The sequence below is a fragment of the Fundulus heteroclitus genome, chromosome 16 (assembly GCF_011125445.2).
Source record: "Fundulus heteroclitus isolate FHET01 chromosome 16, MU-UCD_Fhet_4.1, whole genome shotgun sequence".
Lineage (NCBI taxonomy): Eukaryota > Metazoa > Chordata > Actinopteri > Cyprinodontiformes > Fundulidae > Fundulus > Fundulus heteroclitus.
The window spans coordinates 4,522,777-4,549,302 of NC_046376.1; the positions used below are offsets into that span (position 1 = coordinate 4,522,777).

Below are 26,526 nucleotides of genomic sequence, written 5' to 3' on the forward strand. Positions count from 1 at the left end.
GCTTTATTTACTATCAAATTGACCAAAAACAAACATAAAACACCAAAATAAGTAATACACGAGCAGGACATGATAATAATTCATAAAAAACTTTGTATGCAACAAGAGTGAGTTACTGACGTATAAGTTGTAAAAAAAGGCAAATAACGTTTAATGACCATCACCGCTCCCAATGACAAAATCAATAGTCTTTATACATCCATGCTGGTATTTGCACAGTTTTTATCTGGTTAATACATTTTTACAAATGTTATATTACACTAACCTGACTCAAGCCAGACGCATGTCGCTCCGCCTAGCTCCACTCACATCCATCTGGGACCTCTCCAATAGGAATTGCCTTTATTGAAGGCTGGGCCTTATCAAAAATTCTTGCATATGATTGGATAAGCCACTTGTCTGTCATCTTTATTGACGTGCTATTTCAACCACTCACACCGAAGCTAACCCGTGACGCTGTGAGAGCAACGCAGAAAAAAAAATAAAAAATAAAAAATGATGTGTTTGTGGCACGTGTTTTATTGACATTGAGCTGACAGGAAGAGGGGGGAAGACAGGCGGCAAAGCGCCGCGGGTCGGAGTCGATCCCGGGCCGACCGCATCGAGGACTAAAGGCCTCCTAATATGGTTCGCGCTAACCGCTAACAAAACTTGCCAAATCCGGTCGGGAGAAGGGCGAAAACATGGTTTCCACCAACAAAAGCCTTCAGAGCCGTTCTCTGATGTTCTTTTAATAAAACAATATTAGATAGATTGGACAACACAGAAGAAATAGCAGCATCAATGTTAACGCCTGCTTCCTCGATGAGCCGCCATTGCTATCTGAATAAAAACAGTCTCACGTCATGGTCGCTTCTCCACTACGTCACATCCATGAAACTCCAGCCCTGCGTCCTGATTGGCCAGACCATAAAATTGGTTGGAGAAATCACTCTCTATGGGAGATGTCCCAGATGGATGTGAGTGAAGCTAGGCGGAGCAACATACGTCAGGCATTAGTCAGGTTTATATTAAACAGCTCTCTTTGGGGGTTTCTGATTTCCCAAATATGTTGCCCACTTAATCTAAGTATGCCATTTTTTTTCCTTTCTTTTTTTTTCTACAATGGGAAAGTAGGAGAGTAAAAGAAAAACAAGAAGAGAAAAAAAAGAAAGAAAAGGTGAAAGAAAGAAGAGATAAAAGGGAGAGAATGATAAAACGTTCTCCGTCTGCTCCATCGCCTGGAAAGAGAGATGCAAAAAGAACAGCACAACCAACAGACATAAAGCAACAGATACAATCGAGTAACACCTTGATACCATTGCTAAATCATATGTATTATTATTTAAGCTGACATGTGTAATGTGATACCTAAAAAATTAAGTAAAAGAAAGTAAATAAATAAATTATAGCCTTTCTGTATATAAGTGAACATTTAATACCTGGGACCCAGCACCTGTGGGAGTTTGTGAGAGTGCACTAGTTTAGGTGAAAATTATCCAGAAGGAAATGGTTCGATAGTGATTGTGGAGAACCAAAGGCCCGCCTTCCCCGAGCACAGAGGGAGGAGTCAGGGGACCCATAACCCTGGACTCCCAAAGGGGCCCCCAAAGCAGTGCGCCCGAGAGGGGCCTTCACAGGAAATCTGCAACCCCCCCCCTCGAGGAAAGAGGAGAGACGACCCAGAGGAAATCCCCCAGCCACCGCAATGTCGACGCCCCCAAGAGCCGCGCCGGCCGCGCTGAAGTGGTCCTGGCCATGGGCCCTGGGGGCCAGAGGCCCCAGGGGCGCCCCACCCCCGCGGCAGGGGCCCCGGCAGCCCCCCGGGGGGCCAGGCCCCGCGAAGCCGCCGCCGGGAATGGGCCGGCGCCCACCTGGGAACCCGCCCCAAACCCGAGGACCGTCAATGTGCCAGAGGGCCAAGGCGCCCGCCAACGAAGTGGAGGAGGGCAGGACGTGGGGGGATGGGCTCCGCACCTATCGGAGACTTGAGATGATCTTGGGAGAGGGAGCGGACCGAACCCAAACCTGGGAAAAAAAAAAAAAAAAAAAAAAACTCATTCACACCATCCCTCCCTTGTGCCACACAGACACAAAAAAAAAAAAAAAAAAAAAAAAGGACGCTGTACACACATTCCCACATAGCATTTACATCCAAAAATCCCAAGTGGGGGGGGTCACCACAATTCAACAATACGACTGCCTGTGCCCGACCCCCGGCCCCGCCCCCGGACCAGACGCCCCCCGGACCAGGCCCCCCCCAAAGAGGGGGGGGCCGACACGACCCGTACGGGCCACCCGACCAGAGCCCCCCCTCACCCACTATATACCTAATAAAGTATGCCATTTTAATAGCTACACAGCATTTATGAGATTCGTTTTGGTCCTTTACTGTACAGCCTATTGACATTTTCGATTCTTATTGTAATAGTTTGTACTGTTTTGTTTTTATATTTTTTTTGTGTGGTGTAAAACCATATGTTTTTTCTTAGCTTTTTGCTTTGCTACGTACACACCTGAAAATTTCAGGAAAAAACACTTTTTTTCCTGAAATTTTGAGTGTGAACTTTTATCAGAAACATTTTCCTGCCTCACATCTGGAACAGATTTTATTAACAAAACAGAGAGTTACCGTCTGTCTATGGCCACAGAGAGGCGCTGTTTATCAGAGACACAGCCATCGACTTTTTTTAAATTCAAAGGATTGTTGTTGATGACGTTTTTTTGTTTTTTTTCTCTTGTGTTTAACTGCTGACTGTGCATTTTGTGGACAACAAAGGCTAATTTAAATGGACCTTTTATTTAGAAGCTTAAGAGGAAAAGATTAAATAAACACATCTTCACATCTTTGCTGTTTTATTGACAGATAAAACATTTAATCACATCTGTGTCAGGTAGTTGGAACCACATATCTAAATGAGACGGTCTGTAAAGGTGTGTAAATCAAGGAAGAATAAAGAAGTTTATATTTCCCAGCAGAGGGTGCTGGCGACAAAGCTCCTTTGCCCCTGCAGATATTTTCAGATTTAATATCGGTGATTCCTTATTCTTGTCAGGATAAAAAAAAGAAGCAGACAATAAAGGTTAATGGAACTGAAAGGACCTTTTTATTCAGAAGTTTAATAGGAAAATGTTAATTGTTTACAGTCAATAAGGAGTATTAACAGCAAAATTTATACATGAAAGATCTATATTTCATATTCTCACATCTTCATTTGCTGTTTTATTGACAGACGAAATGTTTAGTCACATCTGTGTTGGGTAGCTGGAGCCACAAATCTAAATGTGACTTTCTGTAGAGCTTTATAAATCAATAAACTAGTTTATATTCCTCAGCAGAGGAAGCTGGTTACTCCTTTGCCACTGCAGATATTTTCAGCTTTAATATCATTGATTTCATTACTTTTATCAGGATAAAAAAGAAGAAGCAGATAAGACTTGATTTTAAATAAGCTGCTCACAGTAAAAGAAAATATACATTTTTAATATTTAATTAAAGTAACCTGTATAGAATTACCTAGAAGGGTCAAGTGTTTTTAAACTGGATTAGACCCACAATAGATAGTTTTCTATTAAATGCTTATAAAATTAACTATAAGTGAGATTTGAATTGAAGGATTCATATTTAAACACAGATCATTATAATTTCATCGAATGCTTAACTGTTAAGAGAAAAAAAGATAACAATGGACACAAATTAGTGAAAAAAAATTAAGCAACCGGAACCCATCAGGAAATAATGAGAAGTTTAATTTAATGCTCTTTTCTTATTCCTCTAAATATGTATAAATATGTGAAACCTGTGGTTAAGATTCAACAATTAATTAAAAGGTTATATGTTTTAGGAAAAAAGAAACAAACCAAGACATGATTACAATCTCTAACAATATTTAGTTAAAGAAAAGTCACACATTAAAGCATCTGATTTAATTTAAAGCTTTTATCCTTCATGAGTTGATTCCTGTTGGTTAATCTTTAATCTGATGCAATGATGGTATTTTGTCTTTTTTAAGATGCACAACTTTGTAAGTTTTGGGCTTTGAAATTATTTCACTTTATGCTTTTAGTTTCTTCTACAAATTAAAATGAAGATATTTCCAGCTTTAAATTTGCTGCCAAATGCTTCTGATCCTTCAGATCTGCATCGATTAACCAAAAACAGAAACCAGCTCCATGTTATCTGAGAGAAGATTTGACTAAAATAAAAACCCGCCACCTGTTTTTCTCTACGTGTTCCACATCTCTGTAATCAGACAGCATAAAGGTTTCCTATGTAAAGACTTAGAAGGATAAAGCAAAAAGAAGAAGATGGCCTAGGAGGAAGAAGGGGGAGTAGGAAATGCTCCGGCTGTTGTCAGTAGCTCCAGGGGTCAGCAGAGACCCAGGGGTCAGCAGAGACATGTCTTCCAGGAAGGACTGAAAACGATCCAGTTTGTCAAAGATCATCATGGGCTGAGCTGGGCTGGAGTTGTTTCTAAGTGATAACACGGCTGCCTGGAACCACGTCTCGTTTTCCCTGCACATGAGCGGACCACCATAGTCACCCTGAAAGAGAGGGAAAACTTATGATCTTTTAGGTTTAAATTAAAGGCAACCAGACTTTCTGGGGTGGATTCCTGCATACTCTGGCTTTTCCGTTTCAGAAAGCTCAGTAGCTGTTACCCTGAGTCAAATTATGACAACAAATTACTCTGTGAAACAACCATTCTCAGTAGCAGGAGCTAACCTTGACGTTTTCCTACTTTTACCTAAGATACCGGCCCATTGTGGTGAAGAGAGAGCTGAGCCAAAAGGCGAAGTTGTCAGTTTACCGGTCGATCTACGTTCCTACCCTCATCTATGGTCACGAGCTTTGGGTCGTGACCGAAAGAACGAGATCCCGGATACAAGCGGCTGAAATGAGTTTTCTCCGTAGTGTGTCTGGGCTCTCCCTTAGAGATAGGGTGAGGAGCTCAGTCATCCGGGGAGGACTCAGAGTAGAGCCGCTGCTCCTCCACGTCCAGAGGAGCCAGTTGAGGTGACTCGGGCATCTGGTCAGGATGCCTCCTGGACGCCTCCCTGGTGAGGTGTTCCGGGCACGTCCCACCGGGAGGAGGCCCAGGGGAAGACCCAGGACATGCTGGAGGGACTATGTCTCCCGGCTGGCCTGGGAACGCCTTGGGATTCCTCCTGAGGAGCTGGCCCAAGTGGCCGGGGAGAGGGACGTCTGGGCCTCCCTACTGAAGCTGCTACCCCCGCGACCCGACCCCGGATAAGCAGAAGAAGATGATGGATGGAAGATATTTATGAAAGGAAAGGGGTAGGTTCATATAACTATTTACTTCTGCCCTTTTCAAACAAATTGAGAGAAAATGTCTCACGGTGTATGATTGTTAAAGTTGATATGTTTGAAATAAATCACCAAACAAACAAAAACAGTGTTGGAAAACTAATTTAGAAAATCAAAATAACCCACAGTTAACAAACATGGCTGTGTACCTGCTCCATTGTAAATAATTCGGTGCACATGATGTCAGTTGATGATCCATCCCCACAATCTAACACTGTCGTCTGGAACTGGTACAGAGGTTGCTCTGCTAAAGTTGGGGGAAAATAAGAAAGCTATAATTTCTGGTAAATTGACCTGATTTGCATTGGTACTCATGATACATCATTGTACAAATATTAACGTTACTGTCTCACCTCCTCCTCTTCCAGAGCTCCAGCCAGCAGCCCAACATACTGATCCTACTGAGAATGTTCCTCTGTTGCTTAAGCAGATGGGCTGGATGTGGTCGTTCAGGGTGGGTGGGGATGACAGCTTAAGCACTGCGATGTTGTTTCCTGTCAGGCTGCTCATATTTATATTTACTACATTAAACAACGCCTCAAATGGATTAGAACCTTTCTGTGTTAGACGACCCAACTTGACTTTCCACTCAGACAAACTAAGGGAGCTGAGGAATAAAAGATGGACTGAATTAGGTCTGATATTAACACATTATACCAGTTTAAAGAAGCTGTAATCATCTGGATTTAGCTTCTCTCTAATCATTTTATGATTGACATGAACTTTGCTGCTGTGCATTCATCTCTCAGCTTCAGCTCACCCTGAGAAGCAGCTGGCGTCTGTCAGCACGTAGTTCTTAGACACTAATGTTCCTCCACACACATGCTGGTCGTTCTTCTGAATGCTCGCCATCCACGGCCACTCACCAGCTGACGCTACAGAAGATCCATTAAAAATACGAGAACCTAGTGGAGCATGTCCACAGACTACAGGTGGAGAAAGAGGACACATGATGTTAGCTTACTAACATCACGGCTGCTAACCGGGACGAGGCCAACGTCCGGCAGCTAACCGACCTAACAGAGAAAACAACCAGTGGAAAACGACGCGTTGGATTGACAACAGGCAGAGGTAAAACTCTGCCTTGTCCGTAAGTACCGCTACTCACCACAGTTAGCTGAACAGCGAGAGATCGGCTGTGCTTGAACAACGCGTCTGGCCCAGGGTGTCTGTGTTCACAGAGAGACAGCGCAGTGGCCTCCAACTGCTGAGCAGGAGCCTTAAGGAAGCGACAGGCAAAAAGAAGCGAAATAATGCCTCCAAAAGGATCCAAGACCGACGGGAGACAAGATGAGGACTATGTATCACTCACGCAAGTCAAAGAGTTGCTGAGCCAGCAAAAGCAAATGTATATGGAGTTACTCCAACAACAACAGGACAATTTTAAGGGTTTTGTTAAAATCATTGTGGACACTACTAACACCAGAATGGACGCAATGACACGAGAACTACAGGACATTAAAACCAGTCTGCAATTTACACAGAAAGACATTGACGACATTAAAGTAGAAAGTGCTAAGCACAAGGACCGAAATGACACGGTGCAGTCAGACATATTTAAAGTATGTGAGGGTATGATGACTATCACGGATAAAATGGAGTACCTTGAGGGGCAATCAAGAAGAAATAATTTGGTTTTTGATGGAATTCCTGAATCACCAAATGAGACTTGGGCTGAGACTGAGGAGAAAGTGAAAACTATTTTAAATGAAAAGCTAAACTTTCAACATAAGGTTGACATTGAGAGAGCTCACCGCACCGGTAAACATAGAGGAGACAGACCCAGGCCCATTGTTGTCAAATTTTTACGATACAAGGACAGATCAACTATTCTGCAGAGCACCAAGGCACTTAAGGGATCTAAGATTTTTATTAACGAAGACTTCACGGATGCAGTAAGGAAAAGGAGGGCGGAACTAATGCCGGACTTAAAAGCAGCACGTCAAAGAGGGGACATTGCTTACCTACGTTATGATAAGTTGATCACCCATCCACGTACTAGTACCCCTAAATTATCCAACAATGTATGACAGACAGCCAGACATAGCTGACGTTCACTTCTGAATGAGAAACATGCAACATATCACGGCCTATGAGGATATAGAGCTACCCGTATTCCAACACAGAAACTATCATCAGCAAGATATTGAAATTGACATTGATCCTGATAACAACTTCTATAATGTCAGCAATGATAGTTGTCACTATTACAGTGATGATCAGTTCAATAACAGCATTAAAATGGAACAAAAGCTGTCAATAATTCACTTTAATAGCAGAAGCCTCTATGCAAATTTTGACAGCATCAAACAATACCTCCAACAACTTTCACAGACATTCAATGTTATTGCCTTATCAGAAACTTGGCTCAATAGTGATAAGGGCATAGACTTTGAAATCAATGGTTATGAAATGGTTTGTAAGAACAGAGAAAACAAAAATGGAGGAGGAGTAGCTTTATATGTTGATAAGAAGATTAATTATAAGTTGATTGAAACAATGTCAACTGTGATGGACAACATGTTTGAATGTGTGACTATAGAAATACTCATGGAAAAAAGGAAAAATGTCTTAGTGAGTTGCATTTATAGAGCCCCTGGATCAAACATTGAAGTATTCAACAACTGGATAGAAGAAAAATTTATAACAATTAATCAAAAAATAATATTTTTCTGTGGGGATTTCAATATTGACCTTCTCAATCCAAATAGACATAGAATGACTGAAGAATTTATTAACACCATGTTCAGTTTAAGCTTGTATCCTAAAATCACCAGGCCCAGTCGCATTACATCGCACTGCGCTACCTTAATTGATAATATTTTTACAAATGTGCTGGAAAATAATTTAACTAGTGGAATATTAATGAATGACATAACCGATCACTTACCAGTGTTCATAGTCTACGACTGTAAGTGCAAAACAGACAATCAAAAAATAGAGACGCATTACAAACGGGTTACGTCTGAAGAGACACTAAGAGCTCTAGAAGCCGAGTTGTTGGCCTATGATTGGAGATTAATATATAAAATGAATGATGTGAATTCAGCATATGATGAATTTTTAAAAATATTTAAAATATTATATAACAAGCACTGCCCAATCAAACAATATAACAGGAAAAGCAATCAAAAAAATGAACAGTGGATCACAAAAGGAATACAAAAGGCATGTAAAAAGAAAAACAAACTTTATAGAGAATTTCTAAAACATAGAACGTCTGAATCAGAAAACAAATATAAGAAATATAAAAATAAGTTAACTAATATTATAAAAACATGTAAAAAGGACTATTATTATAAATTACTGGATAGGAATAAAAACAATATTAAGGAAACATGGAATATTTTAAATAGAGTCATTAGAAAAGTTAACAATAACAAATATCCAGACTATTTTATAGATAATGAACAGAATATAACTGATTTGAAAAGTGTCGTCAATAAATTTAATAGATTTTTTGTTAATATAGGACCTCAACTAGCAGAAAAAATACCGACTACAAAAACTGCAACTCAGCAATATCTAATTGAGAATAATCCCAGCTCCTTATATCTCAACCCTGTACTAGAAGAAGAAATCATAAACATTGTGAATAACTGTACAAATAAGACTTCCACTGACTGTGATGATCTGGACATGAAAACTATTAAAATAGTAATTAAAGGAATCTCTAAACCACTAACTTATATTTGCAATTTATCATTTCAAACAGGATCATTTCCCAACAAAATGAAAATAGCGAAGGTCAAACCAATGTATAAAACTGGCAACAAACACCTCTTCACTAACTACAGGCCTGTTTCTCTTCTCCCACAATTTTCTAAAATCCTGGAAAAACTCTTTAAGAAAAGACTGGAACAATTCATAGAAAAACATTCGCTACTTATCAGCAGTCAATATGGATTCAGAGCAAACCGGTCAACATCGCTGGCCGTAACTGACTTAATAGAAGAAATAACCAACGCAATAGATAGTAAGAAACTGGCAGTAGGGATATTTATAGATTTAAAGAAAGCTTTTGATACAATAAATCATGAAATCCTACTTAAAAAATTAGAACGCTATGGAATTAGGGGAGTAGTTTCTGACTGGATGAGGAGTTATTTAAAGAGCCGGAAACAATTTGTGAAATTGGGAGATGTGGAATCTGATTGGCAGGAGACTGTCTGTGGAGTACCACAAGGATCAGTATTGGGACCAATTTTATTTAATCTTTATATAAATGATATCAGTAAAGTGTCCAATGCATTAAAATTTATCTTATTCGCTGATGACACAAATATTCTAGCCTCAGGAGATAATTTAGAGCATCTTCTCTCAACAGTCACTTCAGAGATTAGTAAGTTAAAGATATGGTTTGACCATAACAAATTATCCCTAAATTTGGACAAGACGAAATTCATGGTCTTTGGGAACTGTTATAAAAATATTGAAATTCAAGTTCAAATAGAGGACGTAACTCTAGAAAGGGTTTTTGCTAATAAGTTCCTCGGTTTAATAATAGATGACAAAATCAGTTGGAAACCTCATATTCAACATTTACAGAGTAAACTCAGTAGAAGTATATCCATATTGGCCAGAGCTAGACATGTATTGAATGCTAAATCACTTCATACTCTATATAACTCTCTGATTTTACCATATTTATCATATTGCTGTGAAGTGTGGGGAGTTAATTACAAGAGCTCTTTACATCCGGTAACCGTCCTACAGAAACGAGCCATTAGAATCATCCATAATGTCGGTTATTATGAGCACACAAACCCGCTCTTCATAATATCCAGAATTCTCAAATTTGACGACCTTGTAGAATTTAAAATGGCTCAATTTATGTTCAAGGTATCAAAGAAGTTGTTACCTGAGCACATACAGAGCACGTTTTCTGAAAGAGAAGGGGGGTATAACTTAAGGGGTCACTCAATCTTCAAGATCCGCAATTTTAGAACAACAAGGAAAAGCTTCTGTATTTCAATTAAAGGTGTAAAGTTATGGAATAAGTTACATGAAGATTTAAAACAAAGCAATAGTTTAACACAATTCAAAAGAAGGTACAAAGAGGTAATTTTCAATAGATATACACATGGGGACAGAAAGCAATAAGGTGTGTATTGAAGATAATAACTTGGTGTAAGGGTTTAGAAAGATAAACCAGCATAAAATGGGAAAATGTATAGGTAAATATTAGTAACTGTTACTTCAAACTGCCACTTTGATTTTGATTTTTTTTTTTCTAATGACAGTAGGACTCTAAAGTCTCAAGTGTTTAGGGGTAGGAGTTTATAAGTTCTCACTTCTTCCTACCCCGTTTTGAGCATGATATGTTAACTGAAACAAAAATCTGTATTTTCTCTTCTTTCTTATGCACTTCTTGTTACTGTGCACTATTTTATTTTTATATTTGTATCATGTTCGAATAAATAAATAAAAAAAAAAAAAAAAAAAAACACAGGTGAAAACAATAAACATCTTTCACAAAACCATCTGTGTAACTTAATCTGCACAGATATCATTCAGAACCTTTTCTGAAAACTAGGGTTTCCAAACATTATGTTAAAATGCGGTGTTAATTTGTGCTAAATAGCGGCTCAGCCATCTGGGATCTTTCTGATGTGCTTATTGGGTGATACAAGCGTTCACATTAGTTGTTTTAAGGGGACCTGATGGTGCCGCTAAGAACAGCAGCCTCTGAATTATGCTCCATGGTGCTTTTTGTGTTTTGGTTTTTAAACTGTTTATACCAGAGAAGAGCCAATAAACATCTGACATTTGTTGTGTAATATTAATAATTATAATTGTATATTATATATGAATAAGGGTTAAGTGGCATAATATTAAATAAATACATATATAATGAAATAAACGATGCCTCCTATTTATTAACTATTCAATTTTTATTTACGAGAATTGATTCAGGCACGCGTACAGTTTTTTTTCTTAATTTAATACACTACTTTGTGTTGTAACACGTGATTAATCATCAAATTGTTTCCTAACCAGAAACAATGGGTGGATGGCTTGGTGCGGTCCCTGCTGAAGTCCCAAGATGCACTGTTCACATCTGGAGACAGACTGGCCTACTGCGGGGCTAGAAGTGATTTTAAAAAAGAGCATCCAGAAGGCCAAGCAGCACATCAAGGACCACTTCAGCAGCAGCAATCCATGTGGCATGTGAAGAGACATCAGAAACATCACGGACTACAAGCGCTGTGACCAGCAGCTGAGCAATGACACGGCTCTCCCTGACACCTTAAACAACTTGTTTGTTTTGACTCTCCAAGCTGCAGGGAGCCTGAACATCTTCCCCAGCCAGAGGAGCACCATCAGCCTCTCATCCTGCAGCTCCACCAGGCTGCAGGTCCAGACATGGCGTCAGCCCGGACGCTTAAATCATGAGCTGACCAGCTAGCTCTTTCTGGACATCTTCAACCTCCCTGCAGCTCTCCACAGTTCCTGCCTGTCTGAAATCCTGTTATTGTGCCTGTCCCCAAGAAACCAATCATCTCCTGCTTCAATGACTATCGTCCTGTCGCTCTGTAAACTAAGCCTCAAATCAACATTGTGCGATAAGCACCCTACTACCTCATTATCTTTATCTGTGACTTTCCTGAACGCAAAAAAAGAAAATGTAACACTTGTTCATTGTCTGTCTGTCAGGTTTTAACCTTCATTATGTGTAATGTGAATCAGAGTGGCCAAAGGGAAATTTCGATATGGTAACACATGGTGACAAATAAATATTCTTGATTCTTCATTGTAGAGCAGCAGCCAGACTGGGTCTCTATACTTGTGTTTATAGTCACTCTTTTAGACCCAAATAAGTGACTGCACATTCAGAAACAAGTCCCCCAAAAAAACTTGACTCAGAATATATAAGAGACTTTAGAAAAAAACCAACATAACTTGGCAACAGGGTGAAAAACCATTTAACACGATGACCAGATGTCTTAGCTATTAGCAGTAGCTAAACATGGAGGAAAGGTTTACATTGTTACATTTATAATAGTCCATGGCTTCTGTAATAGTTATTACGCACTTAACGGTGACTTTGTTTGTAATTCATTTAGTACAATGCTAGATGTAGCCCCAGTGTGAAAATATTACATACTAGGGCTTTAAGTTGTACTGTGAAAATATTATTAAAATTTGTGAAAATAATTATTTTGTGCTAATATCTGGATTAAAGCACTCACATTAATTTACATATGTCAATATAAAGATTTTAAAATGTGAACTTCATTAGTATAACCCTGTTGTTTACAGGCAAATATTTTTCTTTTGGATTGGCGAGGAGTTCTGTATTTGTTCTGTATTTCTTCCTGATGAGGAAGATGGCGAGTCTTTCTCCCTGAACTAGACTAGTGCCAATCTGAAATGGCCCAGGAGAGCAGGTTGCTCTTCCAACACAAACAATTACACCTATGGATAGAAAAGAATGACTGTGGCTCCAGTCATTCTTTAGGGCTTCATAAGTTACCTCAGCCCTCCTACAAACCTATTTGATAACCTTTTCTATTTATGTCTAAATAAATATCCCCTCCCCCATCCTGGACTAGGCTACATTAACATAAAGGAAGAAAAACACATTTACTCACGTTTAGGTGGACAGGAATCAGTGGATGTGAAGCTAATGAAGCTCGGTTTGGTGGTGTTGACAACACTGTTGATCCAGCTCTGATACAGGGATACTCTGGTGTAGATTCCTGGTAAATTGTTCTGAAAACATGCCCAATCAAAAATAGCGATTCCTGCTTGAATCCAGCGGTCACACTGCTTGCTAACCATCGGACCTCCTGAATCCCCCTTGAAGACCAGAAGCACTTCATTTAGATGAGATGAGAACTAATGTCTGCAGACAATAACAAACTGATGTAAACAGATGATTACCCAACAGAAACCCTTCCCTCCGTCTTGTGACTCGGCACACATCATATTGTCAGTAACGCTGAACACGCTGCACTGACTGTTCTCCACAACCTCCAGCTCCACCTCCATCAGGTTTTTAGGAGATGGTAGAGGGACTGAGGAGACAAATTTACATTTGATATTTAAACACATTTAATACACCTATAAGTTTAAAAAGCTGGGATATCTCTTCATTTCTCTGTATGATGTTGGTTTAAAACCCACCTCCATTTTCAGTTTCTCCCCAGCCGGTGATCCAGGTGTTAACCCCAGTGGAGATGATGCTGTCTGAGGCGGCTAGGCAGACTGGTGAGATGTAACTGGTGAAACTCACTGGTTCAGACAGCTTAACGAGGGCGATGTCGTTATTATAATAGTCAGGGTGAATAATGATCTGTGCTACTGTCCTCATGACTTCATTTGGGTTGGATCCCTCCTGACTCTGACGACCCAGATATACTGTCACATCAGATGGGGGATACCTGTCAGAAGAGTCAGAGAGCAAACGATGTAGATAACTTTAAATTTATCTAAACCACCAGTGAGATGATAGAGAGTTTGCATGATAATATCTGCTATAAACTCATTTAGTTTGCTTCTGGTACTTTCTAATAAAGATAACAGGCAGCAGTGTAGATGGAAAATAATTAATTTTAGATGGAGGATTGGTTAAATTTGTGACTTTAGTAAAATATTTTAAATAAAGATAAATATAAAATAAGAAAAAAAATTAATAATGATGAATATAAATTCAAGACCCTATGTAAAAATATATTAAAGAAAGTACTGTACTATTTACAGACTACAAACTATTCACAATAAGAAGAATTAGACAAAATCACAGAAAAATACAGTATATACATAAATACATTGCAGGCAAGATAAAGTACAATAATATAAATGATATATACATATACATAGAGGAAATATGTAAAAGATAATTCGCTTGTGTGATGCCATGTCCAATCTGGCTATTGATTGCTGCACGGAGCGCTTCTTAGTTTCCAGGCTGGTGCATAAAAGTTAAATCTCACCACTAGTTGCGCTGTTGAGTGCTGTCTGTAGACAAAAACAAGATGTGTGAGAATCCACGACTCACTACCTGCATCCCCCCTTCCCCTCCACTTTTCACCTGTTGCCTCTGGTATGCACATTTTACAAAGGATAAAAATACAACAAAACAGCATCACCTTTAAGAGGAAGATGTCTAGTGAAGAAGTAAGAAACTCATAACTTTATAATGATAATGACTTTTTGTTTTGCCTGTGTACGAAATGCAGCCACGGTGCAGTAGATGTTTATTGATCTGTATTGTTTGGTTTGACAAAGGAATCGTTACTACAACAGCCAACAAGTGAATATCTTTACTGATCCACTTGTAGGTGTGGCATGATTCAGTCTGGACAACAAAAAGAAATACAAAAATTGCATCAACCCCCCCCCCCCCAAACAAACATAAAAAAAAAACTGTGGATTTGTGAAAATGATTAGCAGGAAGATAATGATCTTTTTTAGCAGCTCTGCAGCAAATACTGTGACGTAATTGTTCAAAAAACATAAAAGAGAACAAAGAAAACTGAACAGCATGAAAATTTTGAATCAAACAGAATATAAAGATATATACACAGCAACTGGAGAGACTAAATTCAACAGTTCTGTATTCTTACAGACTCCGTGTACAAAACAAAATGTAATCAAGTGTTAGAAAAGTGGACTTTGCATGATCTGTCTACTTTAAAGCTGCAGTAGGGAGTTCTAAGAAAACTTTAAAATTAGCCTGAACACTGAACAGCACACCTTGTAGCGCCTTCCCTTTGCTCTCTGCTGCTCTACAGCCCTCCCTACAAAGCTCTTCTCCCACAGCGGAGCCTGCTGTGCTGCTCCAATGTTTACCTGTCTTTGTTTTCTGAGCAGGGACCATTGAAGAAGTTGGCAGTTTTCTTGTAACATTTCTGCAATCTTGAGCTTGACTAACTGTGAGCAGGGGAGGGATGCAAGCAGCGTGTAAACAAGTGTGAGTGACACTGCTAAGACAGTCTGTCTGGCTCTGATTGGTTGTTTCTAACCGGCAGTGATGGGTTCTTGCAAATGTCAGTAGGACCACTGGGAGGAACCAGAGGAGCTGCATTTTGTCACATATTAACTGTCTCATATTAATTTGTCTGAACATAGTGAATGAAAGTTTCAACAAATATGTAAAAAATAAATTTTTACTAAACTTACGCACTGCAGCTTTAATACATGATCTACTGGTCACTACTTTGAGCATAGTGGACACTTGCTAATTTTTGTTTTAATAAATGCTTTATTGCATCCCTTGTGTTTATAATGTTAAAGTCTTATTTTTTAAAGTTGGTGAGAATAAACCATAAAATTAAGCTCTTGCTTCACCACCACTTTTCAGAGTGATCAGATAACCAGCTCTGAGGTGAGGTGTTTCCTCTGGTTTTGTTGCTTACCTATAGACGCAGCGAGCAGCAGTCAGCACCCATTGGTCGTTAATCAGAGATCCTCCACACCTCAGCTCTGATGAATACCCGCGGTTAATGTGCAGACTGACCATCCAGGGCCAGCTGCCTGGAGAAGCTTCCTCTCCTCCAACAATCCTGGTGTTGAGTGCTGGCTGACCACATACTGAGAAAAAACAGAAACTCCTGGATTATCTGACTGCTCTATAACCCATTAATGATAGCAAATCTCTCTAAAGAGTAACAGCAGGAAAATAAGAATAAGAATTCCTTTAATGTCCCTCAAAGGGGAAACTAAGGAGTGGTTTCATTTAGATTTAACTTACCTGATAGCTGTGAGTCACACTCTGAAAAACAAGAGACAATAATGTATGAACAAATATATATTTTTTATTCTGTCGTTCTGCTACATTTTTTTTAACAAACAATAGACATTTAAAACACAATAGAAATATTCTTCATTGTCCCACCATGGGGGAAATTCAGGTAGCAGCAGTAATGTGAAGCCTGCACATTAATAAATGAGGGGAAACATGTAACAAACAAAATAAAATAAGAAACTGTGGCATAAGACCATTGGAGGAAACTATATTTTCAAACAATAAAAACATAAAAGACACCTGGCATCTAAAGAAAACATATACGTGTTTAATGTCTTTAAATCAATAGAAATCAGCCCAGATATGAGCAGGGATGGACTGGGCCTACAAAACAGCCTCAGACTTTGAAGCCCAGGACACAACAATCTGTACACAGAAAGTTATCAACGCCTAGCACAGGTTTCACAATACTTTAATCATGGCTCGTGACACTATACTATCCTTACAGCAAAATTACTGATGATGACTAGATATTGTGCTGACAGAATCACTTTCTTTTAATCTTAAATATTAACAAATGAATGAAGTTCTCATCACACCGCAGTCCCCTTGGCTGAACTAAAACAAAACTGGTATCTGAAACATGACACTAGGAGTTATAATGAGATGGCAGAGCTGAGTGACCAGAGTCCTCAAAAAATAAACATCGTAATCAATCACTTAATCTGGATGGAATTAACTTGGCCTCTGGTGATAAAGTAAAAACTTGTGGTGTTATTTTTGACCAAGACATGTCGTTTAAATCCCATATTAAACAGGTTTCCAGGGTTTCCTTTTTTTCACCTACAGAATATTGCCAAAAATAGAATTATGATGTGATGCTGAAAAACTAGTCCATGCATTTGTTACTTCAAGGCTGGACTATTGTAATTCTTTACTATCAGGAAGTCCACAAAATGCAGTTCGAAGTCTTCAGCCGATCCAAAATGCTGCAGCAAGAGTTCTGATGATAATCAACAAGCGGGATCATATTTCTCCAATTTTAGCTTCCCTTCATTGGCTTCCTGTTAAATCAAGAATATAATTTAAAATTCTTCTTCTAACGTATAAAGCCCTTAATAACCAAGCTCCATCATATATCAGAGCTCTGATTACCCCGTATGTTCCTAACAGAGCACTTCGCTCTCAGACTGCAGGTCTGCTGGTGGTTCCTAGAGTCTCTAAAAGTAGAATGGGAGGCAGATCCTTTAGCTATCAGGCTCCTCTCCTGTGGAACCAACTCCCAGTTTTGGTGAACTCTGCATGTATTGATTTAAAAATATCATAAAACAAACACCTTCTGGCGCACAATGCTTGCCGTACATTCAAGTGGCTTTAAGTGTTTTGGGTGAGAGATGAAAAGCGGAGGAAATTATCATGGTGGTGATCCTCTTAGCCAGGTCAGCTGATAGCTTTGCCAGGGCCCAGGACAACGCAGTTTTTTGGGCCACCCCTCTACACCTCCCGCCACACACACACACACACACACACACACACACACACACACACACACACACACACACACACACACACACACACACACGCATGAAACTGTTGACCTTTCCGGTTTTGTGATTTTTATTTCATTATTACAATTAAATAATAATAATGTTATGTTCATAGTGTATACTGTTTAAACGAGTATTATTCAACATCAATAAAAGCGTCGGTGTCAATATTATCGATACTAGTGTAAGATGATTTATTTTTACTTTTGGAATTAATTACATACACGATCAGTTACTTACTACAGTTGATCCATAGCTAAGGAAGTGTGCTGTGCCTTTAAGAGGAGCTGTTTGTTTTTTCTTCTTCGAGGGTTCCGGTGGGGTGTTCGTGTGTACCTGTGACGGGGGCTGTGGTGTAAAAAGTATGGAGATTTAATACACGTCTGGACAGCTACGGTATTCCCTCTTCGTGTTCTGCTCTTTCTCCACCCAAAACCTCTTATGTCATGGTAACACTGAGTTAGTTCACATCATAGTGTTGCACTAGGATTGATCTGCCCACCTCTCTCTCCTAGCTTTCTGCTAATACGGCTTTCTTTATGCTCATTTTCACGCCTCTGCATTACAACTAACATTTAAGCTTTTCTATGCTTGGTTTCTCGATTAAAGCAGGTTAAAATTAACCTCCTGGGACATTGTCATCTTCCAAAATGATTGGTATTGCAGTTGTTGCCATTCTACTTTGCACTCTTCTTGCCTGACCATCCGGAAAACACGGCTGTCTCCAGGCAAATGTGACATCATTTGAGGAATGTCCCATTGCAGGCTCTCCCAGTGTGTAACCGCCACATTCTTGAAAGCCATTGTGTGAGTAGATCATCCAGCGTTCCTTGTATTGACCTCCTGATCTCGACTTGTCTCTTTCCTGTTTTCCTTCTGCCTGTCTTGCCACTGTTGGATATTCCTGTTTGGCTTTTGATCTCTGGACATCGACCTCCTGCCTTGCCAACCGACCATGCTTTCCTGCCTCTGCCCCAGTCTGGATTCTCCTCCTTATCAGTAACGATCCAAGCCTGGACCTTGGACCTTTCTTCTGTCTCTGCTCTGCTTGGAAACTTCTGCTCGGTGTTTGTGCCTCCTGTTTTGGATTCTCTTGCCTGAATCCCAGGTAGCCCCGTTGCCTAGCCCTTCTGGAAAACTATGCCCTGTGTTCCCGTGCATGACCCCAAAATGATTTGGATCAGTCAGTCCGTGAGCCGAATCCCTCAGACTGGGCTATTGGGGTCAATCATGAAAGCTAGTACAACCTCCTGGCATTAGTGGCTTTTATTCAGTGTTTGACAATCTCCAATTAATTGTTCTTGGCCACTAACCCTGCTCTTTTCCCCATAGTGATTCCAGTTCAAGTTCCAGTCAGTTTGTGTTCCAGCAACATCAGTTTATTTCTAATAAACATTCTTAAATTCTTATTCTCTGTGTTGCCTGAATTACTGGGTCTCAAGATTCTGTCAAGGGTATTACCTTTGTTGCATCAGTGGTAGAAATTTTCCTATGGTGTGACAGGAAAGCATTTTGGTATTATATATAATACCAAAATAAAAGTAATTAAAACTTATTTTTTTCTACCTCACTTTGACAAACCTTTTAAATCACAGCTGCGTTAATACATAACAGTCCTTGTACAACTTGGCCCAAACAGTGCTGTTGTGGGCCACAGCCACACCATACAATACGCAAGACACTTGTCATCTTGGAGCACCGCCCAATCTGGGATGAGTAAATTGTGGACTTCCCCCAGTCCGGTTCAGTCTGGGATCCGACTTCCAGATAACAGCAGGATCTTCGTCCATCTCCTCTAGCAGTTATAAGCAAGTGTCTGTGGCGTGGACATTTCCAGCTATCAACAGTTCAGATAGAGACAGGTTCTGTGTCCCAAATATGAACGTGTTCTTGGAGGAAATCATGAAATCATCCCCAGAAAAAAGCTTTAGCATTTACCGTCACACTAAGCTTGAGTTATTCTGAAATAAAGACAGGTTGCCCGTTCTAAACGTGGATTTCTGCAGACATACTAACATCTGAAACAAAAAAAATCAAACCGATAAAGTTGTTTTAAAAATGTGTTCAAACAGGAGACAGACAAGCTGAACCGCTCTGTAACATTTTGGTTGCATATGGCCAGGGTGCCTCCAGGAATTTTGGCTCTGTGGAAAAAAAAAATCTAAATCATCTCAAAGGCTCATATGAATATATGTATATTCTCTTTTTTTTGGTTTGGGGTTCGGGGAGGGGGTTGGGGTTTTTTACTCAGGGGTCCTTGATATTGTCCAAACTTTTCTTCCCTATACGGCACCCCGGCATATTAACAGTATTATTTACTCAGTAATGACACCTGTTACCCAGAAGGATAACATAATTTGCTAAACGCATTGTTAGGATGTCTTCGTTTATTGCATCTTACAATGTTGTCTTGGTCTTTGGATAAAAACCTTAAAAACCTCTGAACACATAGACAGAGTTATATGCTAAATCAGTAATGAAAAAATGCACTAATCTAAAATTATTTATGAAGCAACAGAGAATGAACATATAAGAAAGGCCAAAATAAGAGTAAAAAATATAACGAGCATAAGTATTGCACAGTTATTGATAAAATTGCATAATTAAGTATAAAAAGAAATATTCAAGTTAATCACAGAAAAGACAGTAGATGATTTACATAACAATGTGAACAAAATATGCAATATGCATGTGAAACCATTCATGCATATTGCATGATGGATGCATTTCTAGTGACAAAACTACTAGAGATACACACAGAAGCTTAAGAACATCCCCACACATAAGCCATTCGATAGAAATAAAAACTTTAACTGCATTGGGTAAGGTCACCTCATCACCAGCCTGTAGTCAAATAAATTCCCAAATAATTGAGATGACATATGTTGTGAATTGGCGCTATATTAATAAAATTGAATATAATTAAATAATTCAGGCATCAAAGCAACTTTCAAACACTCCAGAAGACGGTTTTGAAAAACAGTTTCAGTTAATAGATAGATAGATAGATAGATAGATAGATAGATAGATAGATAGATAGATAGATAGATAGATAGATAGATAGATGGACAATCATGGATTGTCCATCACAAACACCATGTTCAAGCATAAGGGTGTCCATATGTGCTCTTGGCACCAGGACACCCTAGGTCGCAGTTCAATGATCGACTTTGTTGTCGTTTCATCTGACCTGCGGCCGCATGTCTTGGACACTCGGGTGAAGAGAGGGGCGGAGCTCTCCACCGACCACTACCTGGTGGTGAGTTGGCTCCGATGGCGGGGGAGGAAGCCGGTCCGACCGGGCAGGCCCAAACGCACTGTGAGGGTTTGCTGGGAACGTCTGGCGGAGTCCCCTGTGAGGCGGAGCTTTAACTCCCACCTCCGGGAGAACTTTAAACACGTCCCGAGGGAGGCGGGGGACATTGAGTCTGAATGGACCATGTTCCACGCCTCTATTGCTGAGGCGGCTAGTCGGAGCTGTGGCCGCAAGGTTGTCGGTGCATGTCGTGGCGGCAACCCTCGAACCCGCTGGTGGACACCAGCGGTGAGGGAAGCCGTCAAGCTGAAGAAGGAGTCCTATCGGGCTTTTTTGGCCTGTGGGACTCCGGAAGCAGCTGATGTGTACCGGCAGTCGAAGCGGCAGGCGGCTCGGCTGGTCGCCGAGGCAAAAACTCGGGCGTGGGAAGAGTTCGGAGAGGCCATGGAGAAAGACTTCCGTACGGCTTCGAAGCGATTCTGGTCCACCATCCGGCGTCTCAGGAGGGGGAAGCAGTGCAGCACCAACACTGTTTACAGTGGGGGTGGTGTGCTGCTGACCTCGACTCGGGACGTCGTGCGTCGGTGGGCGGAATACTTCGAAGACCTCCTTAATCCCACCAACACGTCTTCCATTGAGGAAGCAGAGCCTGAGGACTCTGGGTCGGGTTCTCCCATCTCTGGTGCTGAGGTTGCCGAGGTTGTTAAAAAGCTCCTCGGTGGCAAGGCCCCGGGGGTGGATGAGATTCGCCCTGAGTACCTTAAGGCTCTGGATGTTGTGGGGCTGTGTTGGTTAACGCGGCTCTGCAACATTGCGTGGACATCGGGGGCAGTTCCCCTGGATTGGCAGACTGGGGTGGTGGTCCCCCTATTTAAAAAGGGGGACCGGAGGGTGTGTTCCAACTACAGAGGAATCACACTCTTAAGCCTCCCTGGTAAGGTCTATTCAGGGGTTCTGGAAAGGAGGGTCCGTCGGATAGTCGAATCTCGGATTCAGGAAGAGCAGTGTGGTTTTCGTCCTGGCCGTGGAACACTGGACCAGCTCTATACCCTCAGCAGGATTCTTGAGGGGGCATGGGAGTTTGCCCAACCAGTCTACATGTGTTTTGTGGATCTGGAGAAGGCATTCGACCGTGTCCCCCGGGGGATCCTGTGGGGGGTACTCCGGGAGTATGGAGTACCGGACCCTTTAATAAGGGCTGTCAGGTCTCTGTATGACCGGTGTCAGAGTCTGGTCCGCATTGCCGGCAGTAAGTCGGACTCGTTTCCGGTGAGGGTTGGACTCCGCCAAGGCTGCCCTTTGTCACCGATTCTGTTCATAACTTTTATGGACAGAATTTCTAGGCGCAGCCAAGGTGTTGAGGGGATCCGCTTTGGTGGCCTTAGGATTGAGTCTCTGCTATTCGCGGATGACGTGGTCCTATTGGCTTCATCAGGGCGTGATCTACAGCTCTCACTGGAGCGGTTCGCAGCCGAGTGCGAAGCGGCCGGGATGAAAATCAGTGCCTCCAAATCCGAGACCATGGTCTTGAACCGGAAAAGGGTAGAGTGCCTTCTCCGGGTTGGGGAGGATTTCCTGCCCCTAGTGGAGGAGTTCAAGTATCTTGGGGTCTTGTTCACGAATGAGGGGAAGATGGAGCGGGAGATCGACAGGCGGATTGGTGCAGCGTCTGCTGTGAAGCGGGCGCTGTACCGATCCGTTGTGGTGAAAAGAGAGCTGAGCCAAAAGGCAAAGCTCTCGATTTACCGGTCGATCTACGTTCCTACCCTCATCTATGGTCACGAGCTTTGGGTCGTGACCGAAAGAACGAGATCCCGGATACAAGCGGCTGAAATGAGTTTTCTCCGTAGTGTGTCTGGGCTCTCCCTTAGAGATAGGGTGAGGAGCTCAGTCATCCGGGGAGGACTCAGAGTAGAGCCGCTGCTCCTCCACGTCGAGAGGAGCCAGTTGAGGTGGCTCGGGCATCTGGTCAGGATGCCTCCTGGACGCCTCCCTGGAGAGGTGTTCCGGGCACGTCCCACCGGGAGGAGGCCCAGGGGAAGACCCAGGACACGCTGGAGGGACTATGTCTCCCGGCTGGCCTGGGAACGCCTTGGGGTTCCTCCTGAGGAGCTGGCCCAAGTGGCTGGGGAGAGGGACGTCTGGGCCTCCCTACTGAAGCTGCTACCCCGCGACCCGACCCCGGATAAGCGGAAGACAACGGACGGACGGACGGACGGACGGACGGACGGATGGATGGATGGATGGATAGATGGATAGATGGATAGATGGATAGATAGATAGATAGATAGATAGATAGACCTTATTCCAGACTCATGGTCCAATAATTAAATAAATAAAATAAATAGATAAGAATAAAAAACATACCATTATCGTACGATTAAAGTACCATTATCAATTAGATAGGAGCTTTAAGAAGACAGGAACACCAGTGTCTCCAAAGTTTAGACTGGTATCGGATTACACTACGTGTGGAGTCAGTAAGTGACAAGATAATTTCATTGCCAGGTGCATTTAACCTACAGATAAACTTATACGTTAACTTTTGTAAAATAGCATGTAAGGTATTGACTCTTGCTGTGACAAACATCTCACTCGCACTAGACCATCTTGGCCATTTCAAAAGTACTCGCAAAGCATCATTATAGGCCATCTGCAGCCTTTGCAGATTGTTTTTTCTATGTGTAGACCACAGGTAAGCGGAGATTCTTACCTTTTATCAGCAGAGTCAGCAAAGCTGCTACCCAGATCAGCTTGTTGAACGCCATCGCTGAGAGTTACCTCCAGTCGATCTGCTCTGGTTTAAATACCCAACATACAGCTTAATAATTACGCCTACAAAGAGTCACCTGCTCAGTGACATTCCAGCAACTCACCTCTGTTGTATATACTGTAGATGCAGGTTGATGCATCCTGTGTGCATGTTTAATTAGAATAAATTTGTAGAGAAAAATATCCTCAATAAAAAAGGACTGGTGGATTTCAATGTAGTGAAGAAAAACATATATATTACCATTTCTAATATTAGGCAAAGTTCCAGTAATATTTGGATAAACAGGTTAAATTTAGTAAAGACAGCAAGTAAAATAATGGGAACCGCTTGTGCAAACAGATTTAAACATTTGTTTATCCCATTATCCATAAAACTTGTTAATGACCGCATGGTGTGGGTTGAAAAGATTAAAAGGGGAAGTGCTAGAAAAAGTAGGTAGCCATATCTATGAGCAAACTGGGAGGGCAGTGGTGTGTCAACTTAGTTTTTGTTTCAAAGGTTGATTTACATGGTTTTAATGATTGATTTAGTCGAACTGTGATTTATGAACTGTTGTTACTATTTTATATTTATTATTTTACTATTTCATAATTTTTATAAAACATTTCTTTTATCAGTGATTGAATATGTGGTGCAGTGCAGCTGATCCTTTTATCCGAGGCAAATTTCTCTCACATGAGACTAATAAAGATACTTTGACTTTGATAAGAAATCAGGAAGTGGCAATATCGCTTAAAGGGGAACATGTGACAGATAACTTTGAAATTATGCAGGAACTTGGCCAACATCCAGGTCTGTCTCAGAAAGCATGTTTATGTTTAAAACCTTAAGACTGAATAATTTGCTAAATAACATTCCTTTCAATCATTTTTGATTTGAAACTTTAATAAAAACACATGGTCCATGGTAGAAGAATAAAACAGAGAGTAATAATAATAATAATAATAATAATAATAATAATAATAATGTATAGTAGATAATTTATACATATAGGTAGAAATGCCAGTGCCTCCACATTTTACATGTAAGATTGACTGAGTTGATCCTGGGACTGACCAGGATTGTATGGTGCAGTTCTGCTGGATCATTATTCTACACATAAAACCAGAGATCCAGTTCCTAATAACTGCCAACTGCGAAAGGGTAGAGAGCTGTTAGGAATGTAAAAGTACACAGAGGTGTCTCTGCTCAACTCCGAAGGTACTTCCCCTTGCATTCTTCCTATAATTAAGATTGATCAGGAAGTGGTTATATCGACACAATATACTGCGTTTGAAATAAGAGACAAACAACTCCTTATCTGGGCTTCCTTTCCAAAGTCTTTTAGTCATAATCAGTCAAACAGGTTCTGACTAGTACATTATGCTCCTTTGTAGGTGCAACAGACATGAGTTACTTCTTCTTTTTAAGGGGCAAATGAATACATTTTATTTCCACACAAGCATGTTCATAAGCAGAGAGTAATAAGACTATTAGCATATAAAATGGTAAAGGATTAATAAATCCAACCTTTCCCCCCTGTTTATCATTTTACATTAAACAGTTATTGGTGAAATGTTTCATCCAACTTGTACCACTTGTTATCACAGTTTTCACATTAAATTGCACAATTAAACTGCTGTATCTGGGTCACGGGGTTGCTCCTCTCTCAACATTTGATACTGTAACATAACATTTCCAATGGCTCTCTGCACCATTGACTTCAAACATGGAAAAATGCACATAGTAAATATTTAAAAGAGAATCAAAACTATAATGAGGAGAGTTAATATTTTTAACATCAGGTGCCATCATGGTCCAAAAGTTAACCAAGACACGAGATCCCAACCTTGCGGGGCACCGTCCTGTTCCATGGCATGTTACACATTTTTAAGAGCTTCCATGGCCTGTATTACATGAGTTTCATTTGCATCAGAGATGTAAGGTTTTTGTATAGCTCGGTGTTTGGGCTGACTTCCCAACATGGCCTCTCGTCACATGGCCCAAAATCAATAGTTTGTGCAGCAAATTGTAATTTGGAACCTGTGTCTCTCCATTTTCTACTGTTTGCATGGAATAATGATACATGTGGAACCCAGGGTACATGGCAGTGTTGTAGTCAAGTCACTATGCCTCGAGTCCGAGTCCAGGTTCGAGTCACCAGTGTTCAAGTCCGAGTCAAGTCCAAGTCATTAAAAAAAAAATCCGAGTCGAGTCCACTACTCATCCGAGTCAAGTCCGAGTCGAGTCACTATTGACGTGTGATGTATGACATGAAGCAGTAACATTCCATTGCACTAATAACTCTTTCGCTGTAGTTACCCTTTGTTTTACTCGGTAAAACTACTGCTTTTTCCAAGTCTAAGACGTCTCCTAACCATGGTTTTTAAACATTGTTGTTATGGAACGCGCAACAGCGACTCGAGGTACGCTGATAGGCCGCATATGAAGGATGTTAAAGCCGCAAGCGGCGTCGATCGGCCCTCGCAGCCAAGCACACTCCGGCCTATTGGCCACCGCCGCGGTGCCGGCCGGCCGGCGGGGTTCGCGCACCGCCGCGGTGCCGGCCACCGCAGATGCTGTTACGCATTTTCCTCGCCCGTCCACCGGGCGATTCCCACAAACGCGTTCGGCAGCCCTCCCCATGACTCACAACAAATCTGGTGCAGATCGGTCGATGTAGCGAGGAGATCCAGCCGTTGGATAATGATAATGCATTTGGCCACCGGACCGGACTAAATTGTTCGGCGGGTCGGAAAATTTATACCGATTCCTGGACGGTGACTACAAACAGAAAAAAAAACGGCCGAGGACGGCATGAATGCCGAGCAGGAGAAAAACAACGACTTACCTTCCTATCAACTCGGCCCGTTTTTCAGTCTAAGCCCTTGACACTCAAGCCATCGTTTGAGCTGAACGTTGGTATGTTGTTCCACAGTTCTACCAGTAAAATGGGCGTCTGGACATCCT

The 26,526-nt window shown here is 41.1% G+C and overlaps 1 protein-coding gene and 1 long non-coding RNA gene across 2 annotated transcripts in view; one reads left to right on the forward strand and one right to left on the reverse strand.

Annotated features, from left to right (window-relative positions):
• Positions 1–3,063: 3,063 nt before the first annotated feature.
• The window catches only part of LOC105923620 (transmembrane protease serine 9), a 283,180-nt gene continuing 259,717 nt past the window's right edge, over positions 3,064–26,526 (reverse strand). Inside the window, exon 10 of the mRNA XM_036148753.1 lies at positions 3,064–4,524. Coding sequence (XP_036004646.1) covers positions 4,261–4,524 — 264 coding nt within the window. The 3' untranslated portion in view covers positions 3,064–4,260. The remainder of the gene's footprint in view (positions 4,525–26,526) is intronic.
• LOC118566483 lies at positions 6,273–6,573 on the forward strand. The gene is made up of 2 exons (XR_004933053.1): positions 6,273–6,398; positions 6,473–6,573. It is a non-coding gene; the product is annotated as an uncharacterized LOC118566483 (long non-coding RNA).